Genomic DNA, 21,052 nt, shown 5'->3' with positions numbered 1-21,052 from the left:
CATCACCACAGCAAAGCCTCATTGTTTTGGTACACTAAAAAGATCGTACTTACCGCAGCAATGTAATACCACTTTATACTGGGATTAAGCTGTGGTTATCTAATGACATTAATGATTTGCTGCAGTTTATCTTAGTTTGCCCCAGATAATTTGTCAATCAATACCCAACCTTTGGGTTTCTCTCTCTGGCAATCCTACCAGTTCCAAGTTTCTAACAGGTTCTTGAAATTGCCTGCCTCTAGCTCTTTGAGCAATTTCTTGGTATGAAGGTCTTATGTAATATAAAATACCAACTGACCAATGGTGCATAGGATCCCTGGAGTTCAAGTTGGAAAGGGAGGAACATGGCTGCTTTTTCTAGGTTCAGACAAGAGGAGCAGTTGCTGGAAAAAAATACTTTCTGAATATAATTGAGATTTTGTTTGGCCCATCAAAGATCTGTGTTCGACCTACGTCTGCATATCCATGAAGCAAGCCTTCCTCAGCCATCCTAGTCCAGCAATCACTAGGTGCTCCTCTCCCTATAATGACAAAGTAATTGTTGGTCATGATTGTTTTGTGTATTTGTCCTTTCTCTCCAGCCAAGTAGAAAAAAATAATAAATAGTATTTCTATCATATCTGTGTCCCTATATCCTCTGCTGAGTGGGAAACATATAGTGACCATTATTTTTGTTTTTAAATTGTGATAAAATCTACATACCATAAACTGACCATGTTAACTAGTTTTAAGTGTAGAGTTCAGTATCATTAAGTGTTTTTGCACTATTGTGCAGCCATAGAATTTTTCATCATCCTAAACTGAAACTCTGTACCCATTAAACACTAATTATCCACCCCCTCAACCTGGCAACCACCATTCTATGGTCTATTTCTATGAGTGTGTAAGTGGAATCATACAATCTTTGTTCTTCTGTGTCTGATTATTTCATTTAACCTAATGTCCTCAATGTTTATCTATGTTGTAGGTGTGCGAGGATTTCAATTATTTTTAAGGCCAAGTTATACACACACTCATACACACACAAACACACACACACAAACACACACACACAACATGTTGCTTATTCATTATTTGGGTTTTTCCCACCTGTTGGCTATTTGAATAATGCTTCCAGAGCATTGCTGTATAAATATCTATTTGAGTTGCTGCTGTCAATTCTTCCCAGAAGTGTAATTGCTGGATGGTATGGTTAACTTTTGTGAGGAGTGCTCACAACTGTTGTACCACTTTACATTTCCACCAGCAATGCACAAGAGTTTCAATTTCTCTGTACCATCCCAGTTGGCTTAAGCATTATATCTGAATTACAACAGAAGAAATTGAAGTTCATAGATGGCACATCATTTGCCTAAGATCATAGAGCTAATATTTGAAAATATTAAAACCATAACTTTATCCCTGATTTATTTTATTATTTGGGGAATTAAACAATCTATGTTCTTTGAGATTCTCCCCTGCATGCTCTCAACATGCCCAGATATCATCCTTGATTTATTTTATTATTTTGAGAATTAAACAATCTATGTTCTTCAAGATTCTCCTCTGCATGCTCTCAACATGCCCAGACAAGGCCAGTGGACACATTGAGAAAAGATTTCAGAAAAGGAGACCTGTTCTTTTTCCCATATCTCCCAAGGTATCAAAGCCAGCGGGAAGGATTTAGGCTAGATATTAACTGAGTGGCTGGTGTTAGTGAGATACTGGAAAGAATTATCAAAGGATACTTTGAAATAATTCAAGTCCCCCCAAATGCTATGTGTTAGAGTCCACATATCTGTCTGAAGGCACAGAAAATAATTCGGTGAATCACTGTTAGTTACTTAAAAGCAAGGGATAAGTTGGATGACTTCACATGGTTTCTTCAAATTCTCTGTTCTCCTAGATTCTACCAAGTCCATTTGTACCACTGAGGAAAGTTGTTCTTTGGAGCTGGCTTTGGATCTTGTTTTCTCAGTCTCTTCATCCTTGATCTCTAGTGAATTCAGACACCCCACTCTCAATTCTATTTTATACTTTCAAAGTTCGACCAGGCATCAGGGGAGAGGTTCAAAATGACCTAACTGACCTGGGGTCCTCAGTTACTCCTTGGGTAGTTAACTTTCTATAGTACTGTGAGTTGGTTTCACTCAACCATGATATAAAGGAGATATAAAGGAGTTATAATTTTGGACTGAGATTAAAGGCAACAGTTCCAATGTCTGACCTTTATGCATTGTCAGGGCTAGAGCATGAAGCAGGCATAAGGTAGCTGGCTCAGGATAGCAAGCCTAGAAGAAAAATACCTAATGGGGAGGGAATTTATCTGGGTGTTTATCTCGATGCTGTCACCAATTAACTATCTGCCTTAGCACAATCTTTGGGGAATTTTGATGTCTGTGTGACTTGATTCATGCTGGGCAGTCCCTCTGTCCTCCTCCAGAACTGTGATTGTGCACTATTTAGTGACCTGTAAAAACAATTCTGCTACCTTTAAGTATTTAATATTAACATGTTTTAGTTTCCTCACTATTCTAAAGAAGGATTAGGACCTCCCACTCCACAGTAGTTAAGCAGAGATAAGTAGTAGACCATTTTGAAAAGTTGTGCGCATTCCAAGCACTTTAAAGACCTCTTAAGGATAATGTTGAAATTAAGGGAAATTACTCAAGAAATCATTTAAGAAACTGCTTGCTGAGAAATTGCTATGTAAACAAAAGTGGTAATCAATTAATAAGTAATGTGCTTCTGAAATGCAAAAAGAAAAATCTAAGAAGCAATTATTGGGAGGAAAAAAGCAAAGCACTGCCTCCCACCCACATCTTCTTTCTTCCCCTTTTTTATTCCTTAAAGAATTGTGTCAGGAGCTCTAACCGCCTACACAGTGAATAACTAGTGAAGAACTCGGTTTAGAGAAGAGATTACTGAAGCACTAGGTAAGCTCTGTGACCTGGAATGATGATCACACTGTTCTTGCCTGCTATAGTTTGCATATCAAATGTCCCCAAAAGACTCATGTGTTAAAGGCTTGTTTCCCAGTGTGGTACCACTGGGAGGTGATGGAACCTTTAAGAGACAGGGAGTGGTAGGAGGTCTTTAGGTTCTGGGGGGTATGCCTTCAAAGGTGACTGTGGAAACTCAGCCTCCTCCTTGCTGTTTTTTTTTATTTTTGCTTCCTGGCCATGATGAGAGTATAGAGTCGGTCAGCTCTGCCATGCACTCCCAGCCTGATGAGCTATTTTGATGCAGGCCCAAAAGCTATGGGCATAACAAATCATGGACTGGAATCTCCAAAACTGTGAGCCTAAATTAACCTTTTCTCTTTATAAGTTGATTATTTCAAGCATTTGTTATGGTGACAGAAAGCTGACAACTGCCTGACACAGGACATGTGGCTTTTAGAACAAAACAGGGTGGAGTGCTAAGGAGGGGAGCAAATTAGAGATGATCTGAGCAACTGTTTATTGTGCAGGTGACAAAAAATGAAGGTGGGGGAGGGGTCAGTTTTATTCATTTCCATATCAGAGTTGGCAACTGAAGAATGCAATGGAAACCAAGGTAAAAAAGGCAGGGGTGTATGTTATATACATACAACATTGTAAATAGATGCGTTTTGAGATGCGGGTCCCGTCTTGCAGAAGTTAAGAGAACAACTTAAGATCAGTCCAAACCAGGTATCATTTCCATGAATACATGGAGTTAAGACTAACAGAACCTGGTTTAGCACTTAGCTGATCCTCTTTCCTACCCAAATTCCTTCTAACCACAGACAACATAACCTGTTGTTAGAAACCACCCTTCACAGATCTGTGTCTTTCCTTCTTTGCTAGAGAGTCTGTTGGCAGTCAGTGCAGGATCAGCAATAACCCACAAACTTCCATCCTTCTTCTGTTTCCATGCACTCCCTTGCTTTCTCTCAGTTTTAATTGCCTGAATTTTGGTGCCTGTGATAAGAACTCAGGGATAATGTCACACAGTTCAGGAACCCCTCCACTGATTGTGGGCTGTGCCCTACCAGTGACGATAGCAGGATTTGGTCCATTAGGAGAACATGAATTTCTCAGTATCACCAGACCCTCATGAGAATATTATGCTGTGTACACTTCTACAAGCTGGCTGGTTTTCACAATTTCACATCCTTCTGCAGTGTACCACCCAATCTCGAGCAAGGTCTCTGTCTAAGTGTGCTTTGTTGTTCTATGTGACCAAAATTTAGGATTTCCAAATCCGAAGTAGAAACTCACACTTTTCTTTTCCATTCTGTGTGATTTAAAAGATTTAGTTTCCCTTTAATTGCAAAAGAACATGGTGAACAAATATGGAACAAAAATTTCTTTGTAAACCTTTTATACATTTAAAAATGTTCTACAGTGAAAATATGGGAATTAGGAAAAAATGTTTTAAAAAGTCTTATCAGGTATAGTGGAAATCCTTGGGCTTTGTGACAATGCTTTTTGTCATAAATCATACTGAATTTGGGGACTTCCCTTTTGAATTAAGAGCAACACTCTCATGCAGAGAGTGGAGGTTCTGAAGGACTGAGATGCCCCTACCCCACCATGAGCAGGCCCCAAGGAAACTTCTCAGGCCTGTCTAGCCCAGACTAACTTAATCTGCACCTGTGTATTTTCTGCCTGTTTTTTCCCCTCTTCAGTCCTAAAAGAGAAGGTGGGGGTCCTCTAGGACCCTGTGGGTGGTGTCAACGTTGGGTTTCCTTTTCTCTTGTGTTTTGCTCTGTGTGACTAACCAAAATGCTCTTTGTTCTGTGTTCCAGAGTCAGAGACATCCCTGCCACGCAGCTCACAGATTTATAACTCTGGCCAAAGGTTTCAACGAGTACAGATTTCTTCAATCCAAAGTTCATCTGTGTGTTCTCAGAAATTAAAACAGTGCATTTCTCCCTGCTGCTTTTTTGCCCCAGGAGCCCAGGAAGCAAGCAGGAGGAGTTCCCCAAGGACGTCTTACAGCTCTGATGATAATGACTAACTCAAACAGGCTGGCGCTGCCTGGGGACACTTAAGGGCTTTAGCTATCGCTTTCTTTTCTCAAACTCAGATAGTGTCAGCACAGACACAGGCAATCCAGATAGAGGAATGTGTCTGTTACAATGTTTACAAGTTGGTGTCAGTGGAAAGATCATAACCCCAAGATTTGATGAAAACATGCTTCTTGCCCAGACAATTCATGATAATGGTGCAACTGGAAAGTTCTTTTCAGAGAAAGAATGAGTTAGAAAGAAACCAAGGGGGGGGGGGACGGGCAGAGACAAGTGCTGGCACTAGGTCTTTCCAGACTTGCAACATGAAGGAATATCACAAAATTTCTGATTTCATATCCAGGATGTTAAGTAAACTGGAATCTTCAATGGCTTCATTACCCTGTCTTTTTTACCACTCTTCCCATGAGGACAGGCAACAGGGAAGGTGGGTGAATGCCTTCAGGACCTACAGCTGTCACTGAGTAATTTACTTCTTAGCACCTCACATAAAAATGCCTGAAAAAACAGATATCTCTCACCAGGGTGCCCAACAGGAGGAATGTGGTTTGGATGTCTGAAGTCCACTTGACAACACTATTTGAAAAACATTTTACTTGAAGCCAAAAGAATGATACTAAATCCACTCTAGTGAGCAATTTGGTGTAGAACACCCATTTTGCAGTCCAGCCCCAAACTAGTAGAACACATTGTCACAGTACAGTCTGATGTACCATAGGGTCACGAGGCAGAGTCCAGGAATGGGGTTGACCTTTGAATTATCTCTACTGGGAAGGAGTCAGTTGGCCTTATGGAATACCTGAAAATGAAACACTGCTCCTCAGAGATGGGAAACTGGGCCTACTCACCAAACTGTGATGAGAAATTCTTGATAATGGAAAACCACAGTAACGACAATAAGTCTCTGTTCTTGAGAAGTTCACTGTCTAGTGGGGAAGCTGATAAAAACTAACAACCCTAAAAAATAATAAGTGCTATCATAAGGGTATGTCCAAGAGCTCTCAGAAGTTCCAAACTAGTCAGACAGGGTCAGGGAAGACCACCACTATATCTGGTTATAAAAAATTGAAGTAAAATTGACTTATCCTGTCTTGAAGTTGAAGTTGTCTTCCAAATAAATCACACTCTTCTTAAAACCATTCCAAAGGACTTAGCTCTTCTCATAAAAACTCTAGGTATCTACCTGAATCCTCAGAGAACAGAAGAAGGTTTAGAAATGGGTTAATGCTTAAACACAGATTGGTGTCCTCGTTCTGTTATTTTCATTGTATTTTACGAGTCACAACATGATAATTCATTGTAGGCATACAATATGTAATTATCAAATTAGGGTAATTAACATTTCCATCTCCTTAAACAATCACCATTTTTGTCAGGAACATCAAACTCCTTTCTTTTAGTTCTTTATAAGATTATTAAAAAATTGTTGTCAACTATAGGGTGTCACTGTTTTTTTTTTTTTTTTTTTGCCTATGGTTCACTGTCTTGTCTGTTGAATGAATATTTTTCTTTAAGAAGCCAGTTCTTTTCTGCCTTCCAAACTGAGCACCTGCTTGTCTTCATATTTTTCTATGAGATCTCCATCTAACTAAACTTTTCCTTCATGAGATTTTATTTCTTCCAGAAGACAAAAACATAATTGCTTTAAAAAATTTGTTTGGTTTACATTAGGCAAGATTTTACTTCACTTGATGTTGACTGTCTTCCCCTTCCTGCTGTCTGTACAGTTCAAGGTCTCCTGAACACCAGTGCTCAAGGGGCCTGAACCTGAGCATTCCAACCAAAACCCTAGGAATTTATTCCCTGGAAGTCTGTCTTGAGCTGAGGAGCTTAGCATTAGAGAATGGGCTCTATCACCTGGTAAATATTAGCATGAAGAGCAAAGGCCCTAAAAGTGGATGATATCTCCTAGTACTCTGATGATGTCAGTAGCTTATTTCATTTTATCACCAAACAATTTTCCATTGTTATAAGTCTACCAGGTTTTGTTGATTGGCATCTGGGTCATGCCCACTTTTTGGCTATTATTAATAATGCTGCTACAAACATTTGTGTACAAGTGTTTATGTGTAGATAAATTTTCATGTCTTCCGGGTAGACAGCTAGGAGTGAAATTTCTGGGTCATATGGTAATTGTATGTTTACCCTCTTAAGAATTGAGCGAAAAGAGACAAAAATGAGAACTCTCTCCAAGAAAACGTTAAAGACTGACAGTAAAAGGAAATCATGATTGGAACTGAAAGGGGCTGTCTCCAGCCAGGCTGGTTTAATTCTGATAATCTGGATATAATCTGAATACAAGGAAGACTTCCTAGACAGTCTTTAGAAAACAAAACTGCAAGTAAACACTCCTTTTAGTCATAGCATCCTAAGATTTTTTTTTTCTTATTCAGACAGGAAGGTAGGCATATTTTCTAGTCTTTCAAGTTATTTTTACATGACAGGTCTCTGAAGCCTTTAGGGGGAAATGGCATGGATCTCACTGCCTACAGTCAAATGTGGATCTTGTAAGGCTGTTCTCTCCAATATCACGGCCACTAGTTGTATGCAGCTCTTAAAATTCAATTAATTAAAAGAAAATTTAAAATTCCATTCTCAGTTGCACTAGCCATATTTCATGTGCCCAATAAATATATATATATTTTTTGTGGCTACAGTATTGAACAGTGCAGATGAGAATATTTCCTTTATCACAGCAAGTTCTATCAGACAGCATTGTTTTAGGTACCATATTCTGGGTTCACAGCAAGAATAGTGGCAAATATCCCACAATGCCTGGGACACTCTTTACAACAATTGACCATTCCCAAATATCAATAGTGTGAAGTTTGAGAAATGCTGTCCTAAAACAATCATGTCCAAGCTGGATCAGCTTTGATCAGAAGATCAAAAGAATCAACTGAACAGGTTTTTAAACCCTATATGCCTCCATCCTACCTCAAAGTGTCTCGTTAAGGAATATGAAGAAAACTTAGGGGTTTGAGTATTCAGAAACTTTCCAAGTGATTTTTATGACTGGCTAGATTCAAGAACTATTGTGTTAAAGTGAACTGACTCTTAGCTCTTAATTCAGAGGAAAATCACCTGGTAAACATTAGCAGCACTCCCAGAATAAGTTAATGACTCCAAGGCCATTACCTCCTCTGTTTAATTTCTCCAATTACCTATCTCTCAATTAATAGGGTCATTAAGCACTTAAGACTTGCATTAATTTCGCTCCTCTCTTTCAATTCTTTCATTCTGCATAAATCTAGTTTGCAAATGATTACATCTTGTTAAATATTGTACCCTCTCTATTTACAAACAGAGCAAATGACCTGGAAAACGTTTGGCAGCTGTCTTTGTTCATTGGTGTTTAGTGGGAAATAGCTGAGCAAACAGAAACAGCAGCCCTGTAGGTGGCATGGTGAAAACAGAGTACAGTCCATTCATTTGTTACTAAAGTAGCTTAAGAGAGGTAAATGGAATTAATTTTAAATGGTTTGAAGTTGCTTACATTAAGGTCAACATACAATTCTCCTCAACTTAAAAGAGTGTTTAAGTGAACTAATTTTAGATTCTTTGTTTCTTTCCATTATTACTCTGCAATAAATTACAAAAAGGGAATATATCTTACTCTCAAGATACTTACTATTCTATAGTAACCGGAAGGAGAGATACAAGTCCCTATAAGAACATCTATTGAACATTTGAAGAGGAGATAAAAATTTGAGAGGAAGAGATTCTTCTTCTGGTGGAGATCTGGGAATTTTCATGAAGATAGCAGGGTCTTTAGCTTCCTCTTCATTCATCCAGTAAATGCTTGCTGGTGCCAACCTCATGGCAGATCCACCATACCAGGAGCTGGGGTAAGTTGACACAATCCTCTGCTTGTGGAATTTGACTTCCTGGAGGCTGTCAGTCAGTTAACAATTATTTATTGTCTACCTACTATGTGCCAAGCTTACAGACAGGCACTTATGATTCAAAATGATAAATGTTAAGATAGGGGGGAGGACATGGTACAATTAATTCCTGACTAGGTTTTATTACATTGATGCTTTTCTAAACACAGACATTTCATTTGCAAGGACAGGATCACAGAGCACTTACTCACTCTTAGCAACAATTAATCATGCTATGGAACTTAACATCAGGCATTGTCTAGTGGACACTAGTCTTAACTCTGGCCTTCTCTGGGAAACAGCAAAGGATTATAATTCAGAATCTACTGACACAATTCTCCACTCATTAGTTCCTCTGGAAAAGTTTTCTGATAGATCTAACATGTATTGACTCTTATCTGTAAATCTAGTAGCTATGTCAATGGTGAGATTATCCAGGAATGTAATCACAATATAGTGTACTTTGTTATGTGAAGTTTATAATAATAGTGGGCTTTAATTGACCTTACATGGCAGGATTTAATTAACACTCAATTTAAATTATGAAATATTTAAAACACATCAAAGTGCAGAAGATAGACACCTACAGATAATATGATGCCTACTCACTATAGAACTAAGGCAGTATTTTGCTATTTTGTCTTTAGCTCTTCATCTCTATCATTTTCTAATGAAATAAAACATTAACAAAATCGTTAAAATCTTCCTTCATGTCCCCAAACAAACCCTATTCCTTAGGCTTCCTTCTTCCCAGAGGAAACTAGTATCTTGAAGTTGGTAAACTGGCATCTAAACTTTCCCCACAACTCTACTTTCTCCTGAAACTGTGATTTGACTTCAACACTTTGTGAACTTCTACATTCTATCATCAGTTCTAAGATGAAGTTCAAACTCCATAATCATCATGTTCTGCTCCCTGTAATCTTTCTCTGCTACTTCTCAGCTCTTTGAACAAGCCTCTCAATTTATCCTGGTGCACAATTGAGCTTATTTTAGTTTTCTAGGCATCGTGTGCTATTTCTCTTGTTCTTCCTTTGTTTTATCCTGACCTGCATCCATGTCCTCTGTCTTTTCCTGGCCTATATTCCTCATCCTTAAAGGCTTAATTCAGTGTCAGTAACCTTCTTCTAGAAACTTCCAGTCCTACATTTCTGTGCCTTCAATAGTAATATTGTATTGTTGGAAAAATCGGTTTTGAATATCTGCACTTCTCACCAGGCAGAACTTCTTAAGAAAGTTTCTAATACTGTGACTTAACAAGTCAACTTGCCACTATGTCACAGATACTGACAGAAGCCAGGAGACTGAAATATCATTCACAGCAAAAGCAGGAAGTAGGTTGTTAGTGGTCGCATGGGTTCCTTAGCTCCTCCGTGTCATGACACGGGTGTCCTAGACATGCACTGCACACGTGTTGGATGTGTTTCAGGAGAGGGACACTGAGCGGAGGAAATGTCCCTCCTTACAGTAATATTGATCTAGAAGAAGAGGTTATTACACTGTTCAAAGTTGCTCACTGCAAACACAACCTTGAGAAATGTCCCAGAGAAGGAATGATCTGGGTCTTGAATTCTTGAAGTAGGACCTGCAGGAGCTTCAAAGGCCCATGGAGTAGTGTTTCCCAGCAGCAGAGAGAACAGCTAGCTGCAGGCACGACTTTCACTGTTATGGCGAACAAAACAACAAGAACAACAAGAAAAGCAGACATAAGAACTTTCACATTTTAACTTGCTCAGGGCTCACGTTTCCTTCTTTGACCTCTACCATGAAAACTTACAACAAAAATCTTGAAGACATTGATAAAAGTTAGCCAGGCAAAGTGATGCACATCTGTAATCCCAGCAACTCAGGAGGCTGAGGCAGGAAGATCACAGCTCAAAGCCAGCCTCATCAAATTAGTGAGGTTCTAAAAAAACTTAGCGAGATCCTGTCTCAAAATTTAAAAATATATTTATTTTGGGGATAGGGATGTGGCTCAGTGACGAGGTGCCCCTGGGTCTAATCCCTGGTACTGCGCCCCCTCTCAAAAAAAAAAAAAAAGATTGCAGTAAAAGTTAAAGCATTTAAGAAGTTAGAAATGTGTAACATGCAGTATGTTTTACAGAAATCCTAGCTAAAATTGTCTAAAATAAAGATTTGGTTCTTAAGACAATAAGGTTCAGAAAATGACAAAGTTGAGTCAAATGGAACTATTTAATTCTTGATAATGGTGGACACAAATAATTAAAATGATTATAATTACTTGTGAGATTTAAGGTAATGATCTACTGCCAGAGTAGATGTGTATCTGTATTACCAAAAACTTTATTTTCACATATTTTCCAGATGCCCATGGTATCATTTTTGGGGCTACTTATTATTGTACTTCAAGTAAGTTATATATTATATCTAGTTTACCTTGTAGAATATGTTGAGAATATCATTTAAAGTACCGTCTCTCCTGTTTTATCATCAATAAGAAGACTCAAAATGGGCCGTGTCTTACATTTTTTTGCCTTCTTAAATGTCGTAGCTTTTACTGCATACTTCAAGGTCTTCATTATGAGTTTTGGGGTCCACTATTGCGTGGGGCCACATATTAATGACTATTTTGTACTTAAAGTAATCGTTGGTGACAGGGACTACAGCTCTAATGCACATGTACCAACAACATATATTATTTATTACATTTCAATTTCCAACTTCTAAAATAATTCTTCCCTACATAGACCACAGTGACTTTCAAGTGAGATTTTAAGTTCTGATTTAAATGAATCTTTAAAAATGTTTACTGGTGTTTTGTCTTTTTCACCTGTTTCCCCACTACTCTCTAAGTCACATAACTCATAGGAAATATTTAACCAATGTCCACTTGACAAAGGTACCAATTTTATAAATCCTGACTGGTGAATAAAATTAACTCACTTTCTGTATGTTTTCAGAAAAAGGGTTTGCTTCCTGTGTATGTGGGATCACCACGATGGGAAGATGAACACTTCCATCTCATGCCTGAGGTAATTCATCTGGATGCCATTTATGGTTGGGTTGCTTCCCAAGTATTGAAGAAGATATCTAAGGAAGCCCCACTTGTAAAGCAAATTGAATGACAAAGAAGTGAGGAGAGTGATCAGAGAAAGAGAGAGATGAGGGTGGAATACAAAAGGGCCAGTATAAAAAACGAATGTTCCAGGGGGAATATTTGTTGGTCTGGGAAGCAAATGCTGAAGCAAAGCACTACAAATGGTGACATGGGAAAGGGCATCGGGATGTGGAGAGGCAAAGAGGAGGCTGGAGGCCAGGGCTGAGGCCATATGGTTTAGACACAGTTGGGAAAGAACTTTCCAGGGAACATGTGCCAGAAAATTACACAAGAGGAGGCAGACTGGAACTTAGGGACAAAGGGACAAAGTTGAGGTGGAAGGAAGTGAGCATGGAGTTGGTTGCTGACTGAGGGAGAGCTGGGTAGAGAAGTTGGAGCCGGGATGGCAGAATGAAGTCTGGTTCTTGCAGAGGGAAAGAACTGGGACTCCCAGTAGAGGATGGGAGGAGAAAATCTGGGTGTATGGGATGTTTGAGCCTCTGGCTGTCTAGGAAGGAGGCCATGCTGAACCAGGACCAGGACTCTGGAACCAGGAAAGAGATTCAGTGACACAGAAACAAGTTCTGCCTTCCCATATACCATGTAAGATTGTCCTGGATACTACATATGGTCATGTGTATACCACATTATGTGAAACCTTGTCAATAATCTTATTTTTAAACAGCCATGGACTAATCTATTATATGGTCCCAAACTCTTTTTGTTAGACCTGTAGAATGTTTCTAGTGTATGTTATTATAACTATGCTGCACTGGTTGTCCACATCGCTAAAATCTTTGCTTGCAGTCAGAATAATTTCCTTAAGAGAAATTACTAGGGGTGTGAGAAGGGCGTGGAGAAGGGGAAGCCAGAACAAAGGGTGGAAACAATGCAGAGACTGCAGAGATGTACTTTTCAATTTTCCCCAATTAACACTCTGCCATAAAGGTATGATGGTATCTGCTTCCCCATGTCTTCATTGCATATGACACATTTCCATCAGTTTTATTTCCCAGTGTTTCCCTCTACCCTCTTCTCCTGCCTTCTCTTATCCCCTTTCTTTACCCTCATGGCCTGTCTTTTATTTTCATGACATCCCTTTTTTCTTTTTACTTTTTTACTCCTAGATTTCACATATAAAGGAAACCATGTAACACTTCTCAAAATTTTTGAGTCTGACTTATTTTACTTAACATGGTGCTCTCAAGTTCCACCCATTTTCCTGAAAATGGCATAATTTCATTCTACTTTATTGCTGGATAAAATTCCATTGTGTATGCAGACCACATTTTTATTACCCATTCATTTGTCAAGGGACACCTTGGCTACTGTGCTGATTTTAATTCTTTTGGATCCATACCAAGGAGTGGTAGACCTGAATCATAACCCACAAACTCATTAATACTGGACAATTTTTTGAAAGAAAAATGATGAATTTGAATTGCATGATAAATAGAAAAGTGACAGGTCCATTCCAGATACCCAGACATTTAGAGTCAGGGGCATCACTACCTCAGTGCTGCCCTCTGGTGGTACCTAAAAATGACAAAACAAAGTCAAGTCCAAAAGAGACTAAACACTTCAGTGTTAATTTATTTAGGGCTAGAGTTTTAGAAAGTGGGGTGTAAAAAAACAAAGAAAAAATGTCTTTCTCTTAGATATTGGAGGATATGAGAACTACAGAAAGATATTTTTACCCACAATTAGAGAATGTGACATGATGTGAACATGCACTCAGAGATGATTTCTAAAACAGAGTGAAATCAAAAGAAAATTAAGTTTCAATGGCAGACTCTGAAGAGAAATCACATACTTATGAGACTGACTCTATTTTGCTTAATGAAATTGGTTTCTCCAACCAGACAATGAAGACAAGGAGGTGCAAAGAGATTAATGAACTTGTCCAGAATCACAGTGTTGTCTTCTAAGGTAATTGTTTCACTACTGCAAATAACACACAAATAACACACGTGACAGTGGTTATGTATTCTGTGTCTTAGACTTAGTTTGGCAAAGCAGGTTTATTCTTACTTTTGTTAAACCCTGCTCCCTAGGGACAAAGGAAGGAAGGAAAGAAAGGGAGGAAAAGTGGTGAACCAAATGACAGTCTTTGTCCTAAAAAAATGCTCTTCCTCTAGTTCTGTGTTTCTGAAATTTCATTCTTGCTCTAATTACCTGTGCCTGGGTAAACAGGAATTCCCAGGACTGCAAATACTACCTGCACAAAATCCATTTTCTTATTCAATTTCTCACTTGGATTCACTGAGGATAAATAATATGCTCAGGATTGTTTCTCCAAGGCTTGATGCTAGAGAAACAAAATCAAACAAAAACACCAATAAATATGTATTTACAGATTATGATAAGTATGAGAAATAGTTCTGGTTACTTTGAGAAAGTATCGTTTAACGTAGCGGTTCTTAAATTTGTTTGCTCTCATATCACTGATGTTCGAGTATATCTATCAATTGATTAATAAATTGAGGACTTGCCTGGATTCCTCAATCTCTTTTTCAAAGTACTAAAATTAGAGATGTCCTGATTTGAAAAATGACTTCCTACTTAACCATTAGTATCATCATTTCTGAGAAGCTTAACAAAAAAGGCTTCATAAAAATTTACCAAATTAAATATAGTATTCTTTCATTTTATGTGCCTAACTTAACAGATATGCTAAAAAATATACTAGTAACTTCAACATACTTTTCCAAAACTTTTTTCATTTTTAGATGAGGTAGCATGAACACATTATAGTGCACTCATCTTTTTCTTTAATTTTCATTTTTAGTGTTTTAGATGTACATGGGCAAAATAATTTTATCTTATTTATTTATTTGAGAGAGAGAGAGAGAGAGAGGAGAGAGACAGAATTTTTATTTATTTTTTAGTTTTCGGCGGACACAAAATCTTTGTTTTTATGTGGCGCTGAGGATCGAACCTAGGCTGCATGCATGTCAGGCGAGAGCGCTACTGCTTGAGCCACATCCCCAGCCCTCTTATTTATTTTTTATGTGATCAAACCTAGAGCCTCACACATGCCAGACAAGTGCTCTGCCACTGAGCCACAACCCCAGCCCATATAGTGCATTCATTTTTAATACACAGATTGATGAACCTAAGGGACAAGTTCTTGATTTTGTAATGTGTTTATAACATTTTTACTTTATAATGTGTTTGTTTCTACAAAATATTGGCATTGAGTTTGTTGCTTTAAAACTTCTTGTAAAAAATGTTTTTATTTGCTCATTGCGGTTACACACGATGGTGAGTTTCATTCTGACACAATCATATACATATGGAGTATAATTTGCTTCATTTCAGTACCCACTGCTCCCCCTTTCCCACCTTTCTTCCTTCTTCCTACTCCCCTTGATTTACTCTATTGGCTTACCTTTTATTTATTTATTCATTTATTGATTTCAATTGGTACTATATAATATACATAAAAGTGGAACTCACTGTGATATATTCAAATACGCAGAAAGCACAATTTGTTGATTGCATTCCATATTTCCTTCCTTTCCCCATCTGTCCTTCCTCCCCTCAATCCCATTCCTCTACTCCACTGATACCTCCTCTATTTTTGTGTGATCTGCCCTCTCCCTGATATTGCTCTAGTTTCCCAAAATGAGAAAACACAGTTGATGTGCTTTAAAACTTCTTACCTACATTTTTGGGTTTGCTCTTCCAGAACTCTCCTTCAAGTTCTTTGTATTGTTTGAAAACGTCAAAGATGGAAGAAAAAAAAATTGTTCAGAGAATTCTCAATTAAGTCTGAATTTTAGAAACTAATCTGATTAGAAACTTAACAGATTTGAAGTTTATTACACTAAAAAGATTATTTGTTACTTATAGGAAATTCAAATTTAATAAGGTTTCTATATTTTCACTTGCTAACACTGTAAATTTCATCCTTGTTTGACTATTAACAGCCCAACATGCACCAAATCACTGTTTGCCTTTCACAGAATACAAATAATAGGTGGAAGGACACAACAGTGCACAAAAGAGGTGTCACTGGTGCTAATAGTTTGAACAACTTTCTGTTTATTTGGTATTTGAGGGGACTTTTACACTCCAGGGAAATGACAATTACAATAGACGTAATGGGCACATATCTTTATTTTATAAATCGGGAGGCTGGCAACAGTGAAAGGGAAGGAGTAAAGGAGAAACAACCAGCTGCTTTTAGCTTGTAGAAGGCTGGATTCCTAGAAAACCAACAGAGGAAAGAGTACGCATAAAAGTATGCATGAAACTGCTGTATCTGTGTGTCCCTGTGGGGAGTCTCTGGGCATTTCTAGGTGAACAGTACTCCAGTTTGATGACTATTTACTTGTCTCAGAGGCTTCTCAGAGGAAGTGGCATTTACACTGATCAACAAAGCCTGAGTCTAAGTCAGGTGGAGTCTTGGTGGCATATGTTCACAGAGACTCCTATCAGCAGATCTCAAGTAAAAAAAGTACTTTACTCAGAAAGGGGTGTCTGTGGTGATAAACCAATGTCCCAAGGCCCTTGTATTGTTTAAGAAGAGGATAAAAATATTGATTAACTTTGGAATTTGTTCAGCTCTACAAGTGTTTTAAACTGGAGAGTGACCACCAAAAGATAGTACCAGAAACTTCCCAACTGATGAGGAGGAAAATGGCATGTGGGGTAGGGAAGGGCAGATAAAGAAAAAAATTCAATCATTTTAAGAGAAAGCATTATCGGAGAAACCTAGAAAAAGTAGCAACAACATAATATATAAAATAGCAAAAATGAATTTAAAATCAGAAATTATAATAACATCAGTGGGTCAAAGATAAGTATGAGCCTCCAAGACTGAGTAAACAAGCAATAAGTAAGTAAATAATACTAAGTTACGTGTTATTTTTGAGACACACTAAAACATGAGGACATAGAGGTTGACAGAGAAAAGGAAAGAAAAAAATGTGCCAAGGCAAGGACCAACTAAATGGAAATTGGCATGGCTGCATCAACTTCATGTAAAATACTTTAAACAAAAAATTTTGGGATGTGAAGTTATCACAAATTGATAGAATGGCAATTTCATTGGGAAGAAATTTTAAACCTTCATAAATTTATAAAGTAGATTCAAAATACAGAAAAAAAACCTGTCAGAGGTTGGCAGAATCACTTTCTGTAACTGATGAAACTCACAAAACATCAGTAAGGATATATAACACTTGAACATAATTAACAAACTTGATCTAATGGGCGTGTTATATTTTTAAATAAAAATGATCAGGTACCAGAGCATGAAGCAAATATCAATAAATTTTAAATTAATTAAAATTAAAACTGGTATTACTTAAAAATATCACATTCTATGACCATAATACAATTACCAAATAAATTAGAAATAAATATAAAAAAAGCTAATAACATACTCCCACATATTTGTACTGTAGGAAAAATTATCTTTGACCCACAGTTGACAAAAGAAATCTTAATGTGAATTAGGAAAAATTTAAACTGAATAATAAATTATGCCATAAAAACCTAAAGAATACAACTAAAGCAGGTACCTCATAGAAAATCATGAATAAGACTTTTCAGGAAACAAGAAAGGTTAAAAATAAAAAATAAAAACTCCACTTAAAAAGTTGAAAATAAGTCAAGACTAAGTTGAAAGAAAGTTTTAAAAGGGTGAAATAAATAATTAAGGAAAGAAACATGAAATGGAAAACAAGAATTCCAACAGAGAAACCAAAAGAGAAGATAAGTAAAATTTATCAAGAAAAAAAGATATAAGTAAAATACAGGTGAAAGTAGGAAACAGTCACAAATATTTTAAGTAATATGATGGTATTATTTAACCTTTATATTAATAAATTTGAAAACCTAGGAGAAATGGATAAAATGATAAAAAACCAAAATGATAAAATTCTACGCAAGAACAGAAAAATGAATTACACTTGTGAGCATGAATGAATTAATATGAAAGGCAAAGATTTGTCTACCTCAAACACCCACATCCACATTATTTTATAGTTAGCTGAGTTTCTAATTTTTCAAGGGACCATTAATTCTTGTGTTATATAAATTACTACAATGTACTGAATAGAAAATTAGAGTTGAATGGCTGATTTTATAAGTCTATTGTACTTTTTAAATTGTTTTTTTTCCCTTTTTAACTGGTATTATTGCATATTATATCCTGTGACCACATACAATTAGTGCAAGTAAATTAGAAATTAATATAAAAAGCTAATAATACACTCTCACATTTGGAATGTAAGAAAAACGATCTTTAACTTGACGATGACAAAAACAAAAGTCACATGAAAAGTAGAAGAACATGTTCTCTCACTTCCCTCCAAAATTTGAGGATAAATTGCTGACACTCCCAATTACCATATATGTGTGTGTGTGTGTGTGTGTGTGTGTGTGTGTATAAAATTTCCTACAAACAAGGACCTTCCCCTACATCACCCAATACCCCACTGGGATCAGGAAATTAAGATCATGCATTAATTATCATCTAATGCAAAGACCCAATTTAAAGTTTTGCAAAACAAATAGAATTACATGCAGTAATATTTATATTTAATTAATTGGTACCCAATAAACAGCCGTTCCTTTACTGATCTGTGAATTCACTGAGGCCTCTGTGTTTCTATTCTGGGTAACCATAAGGTAGGTCTGTCTTCTTGATCTACAGCCCTGCACAACCTTTATTTTGGTGTAGGGAAGTGGGGTGCCCCTCTCCTAGGCTCCTGGGATGGGTTACACCCAGAGGACAAGCTACACTCTCTACATCACCCTCTTCCAGCTGCCTCTTCTAAGCTGCCAAGGCAGCCATTGGCTATTGAAGAAGTGACAAAACAGTGAGGCTGCCCATCTGGAGCTTGGAGATTTCGGACTGAGAACTGCCCCTGTGCGTCCAGAGGCAGCTTCCAATGGCAGCACACCTGGCCGGACGCTCGGAGCCACAGCTGGCCTCAGTGAGGCCCTCTGCGCGTGCGCACAGCCACCCGCACCTGCAAAGGGCGCGAACTGCCCCGAGCTCGCCGCCATTTTGGGCCCTGCTGATGTTGTAGGAACGTCAGGAAGAACGGCCAGATGGGCGCTGGGGAGTTTTGGTAGGTTCAGGCTTTACTTACTCACAGTCAGCCTGCCCAAAGCACCCTTGAGTACTGTGGTGCCTCCCCATGTTCTCCTTTCCTCCAGTGACCCCCGGTGGCTTTGACCTCCCACAAGGGGAAGGATTCTCAGGGGGTCCTCTTTTGTCCCCAACGATGGCCTGCGACACCAAGGCCCTGCCTAGGGTGGTCAGTGAAGCCTGCAGCTCACTGGGACATTGAGGCCGTACCCAGGGTGGTCAGAGATGTCTACTGCTTGGTTAAGTGCTCAGCCAAGTGGGCAGCTCACTGGAGTGCCCCAGGGCCAGTCCAGGGTGGTCAGCAAAGCCCGAGGCTCCCGGGGGTGTCCCAGCTCCTGCCCAGGGTAGTCAGCGAAGAGGGCATCTCACTGGGGTGTCCCTGGCCTAGTCCAGAGTGTTCAGCAAAGCCCACACACAGCTCACTGGGGGTATTCCAGCCCTTACTCAGGGTGGTCAGCAGATAGGGCAGCTTCCTGGAGTGTCTCAGGGCCAATCCAGGGTGGTCAGCAAAGCCAGGGGCTCACTGGGGGTATCCCAGACCCTACTCAGGGTGGTCAGCTGAGAGGGCAGCTCACTGAGGTGTCCCAGCCCCTGCCCACGGTGCTCAGCGAAGCCCGGGGTTCACAGTGGAGTCCCAGAGCCCAGTCCAGGGTGGTCAGCTGAAACCCAAGGCTCATTGGGGCATTGAAGCCCAGCTCAGGGGGCTCAGCGAAGTCCTTTGCTCACTGGGGCATTGAGGCCCTACCCAGGGTGGTGAGAGATGTCTGCTACTTGGTCAGGGTGACCTTTATTTTGGTGTAGGGAGAGATGAAAAGACACACAGGGAGTTTGGGTTTGAGCTGCTGTTCTGAAGAAATTTATTTTCAGTGATTTAATTGTTGTAACACTAATATGCATTCAAAAAGGTGTTTTTTAAATTAAAAAACTACTAGAAGCCCTTATGTCAGTTAAATCAGAGGGTAAAGCGAAACACCCCCTGTTTTTCCAAATCAGTCTCTTAATGTATCTAATGTGTAGCATTCACACCTTCTTCTATTTGCATACGAACACAATTTAGGGTAACATTCTAGTATTCTATACACATCACTCTAAAAACTTTTCCCAACCCCAACTTCACAAGATTCCTAAGGCCTATCAATAAAAATAGATTTTGCTTATTGCTTTTTTATTACTAACCACGAAGAATAAAATAGATGCTCTGCAATTTATTTTACTGCCCCATCATTAGTAAGCAAGAGGTGTGGTGTTTGTGGCTCTAAAAATACAGCTTTACTGAAGTATGATTGAGGTATAATGAACTGCACACATTTGACTCTGTAGGATTTGACACTTGGCACATATATTACTCATGAAACCACTGAATTCAAGATAAACATGTCAATCACTCCCCCAAATTTCCTTTGGTCTCACTCCATCCCATACTCTCCTCCCACCAGGTAACCACTGATCTGCTTTCTGTAACTGTAGACTGGTTTGTATTTTATAGAGTTTGGTATAAATGGAATCATACAATGTGTGTCCTCTGCTACTTCCATTCATCATAATTATTCTGAGACTTACTCATATTGTGTGTATAAATACTTTATTATTGTTGAATAGTTGCCATCAATTTTTTTATTGTGTTGAAGGACATTCGAGTTGTTCCTAGTTTTTGGTTGTTACATGTCTTCTATGGACAGTCTCCTATAAGTTTTTTCCTAGATGTAAACTTGGGTAAATACCTAGGAGTGGATGGGCTGGGTCATGTGGAAGGTATCTTTTAAAGTTTCTAAGAAATTAGCAAACTTTTCCAAAGTGATAGTACCATTTTACACATTATATATCTCTATTTGTAGTCTATGACATGCCCAGTTGCTATGCTGTATCCTCACCATTCCAGTGATTAGTATGGTTATCCTTTAAATTCAGCTGTTCTAATAGATGTGTTGTATTGTTTTGATGTGATTTAATTTTAGTCTCCCAAGGACAATGATAGTGAGCATCTTACTAATTTTCCATTCATATATCTTCTTTGATAAAGTGATTGC

General features: G+C 38.4%; 1 protein-coding gene and 1 long non-coding RNA gene across 3 annotated transcripts in view; both read left to right on the top strand.

Annotated features, from left to right (window-relative positions):
- The window catches only part of LOC144369439 (uncharacterized), a 39,784-nt gene extending 33,373 nt beyond the window's left edge, over window positions 1–6,411 (top strand). Inside the window, exons 6-7 of one of the 2 annotated variants that reach the window (XR_013429195.1) lie at window positions 2,833–2,915; window positions 4,754–6,411. This is a non-coding gene — a long non-coding RNA (uncharacterized LOC144369439). The remainder of the gene's footprint in view (window positions 1–2,832; window positions 2,916–4,753) is intronic. The other variant, XR_013429196.1, reaches the window with a different exon arrangement.
- A 50-nt stretch (window positions 6,412–6,461) lies between these two features.
- Window positions 6,462–21,052, top strand: part of Tdrd15 (tudor domain containing 15) — a 57,101-nt gene continuing 42,510 nt past the window's right edge. The window contains exons 1-2 of the mRNA XM_078029613.1: window positions 6,462–8,823; window positions 11,781–11,852. Of these exons, the coding sequence (XP_077885739.1) occupies window positions 11,844–11,852 (9 nt within the window). The 5' untranslated portion in view covers window positions 6,462–8,823; window positions 11,781–11,843. The remainder of the gene's footprint in view (window positions 8,824–11,780; window positions 11,853–21,052) is intronic.

Source organism: Ictidomys tridecemlineatus, chromosome 12 (genome assembly GCF_052094955.1).
Source record: "Ictidomys tridecemlineatus isolate mIctTri1 chromosome 12, mIctTri1.hap1, whole genome shotgun sequence".
Taxonomy (NCBI): Eukaryota; Metazoa; Chordata; class Mammalia; order Rodentia; family Sciuridae; genus Ictidomys; species Ictidomys tridecemlineatus.
Note: the sequence above shows the minus strand (reverse complement) of the source record. Positions and strands in the feature narration are given on the sequence as shown.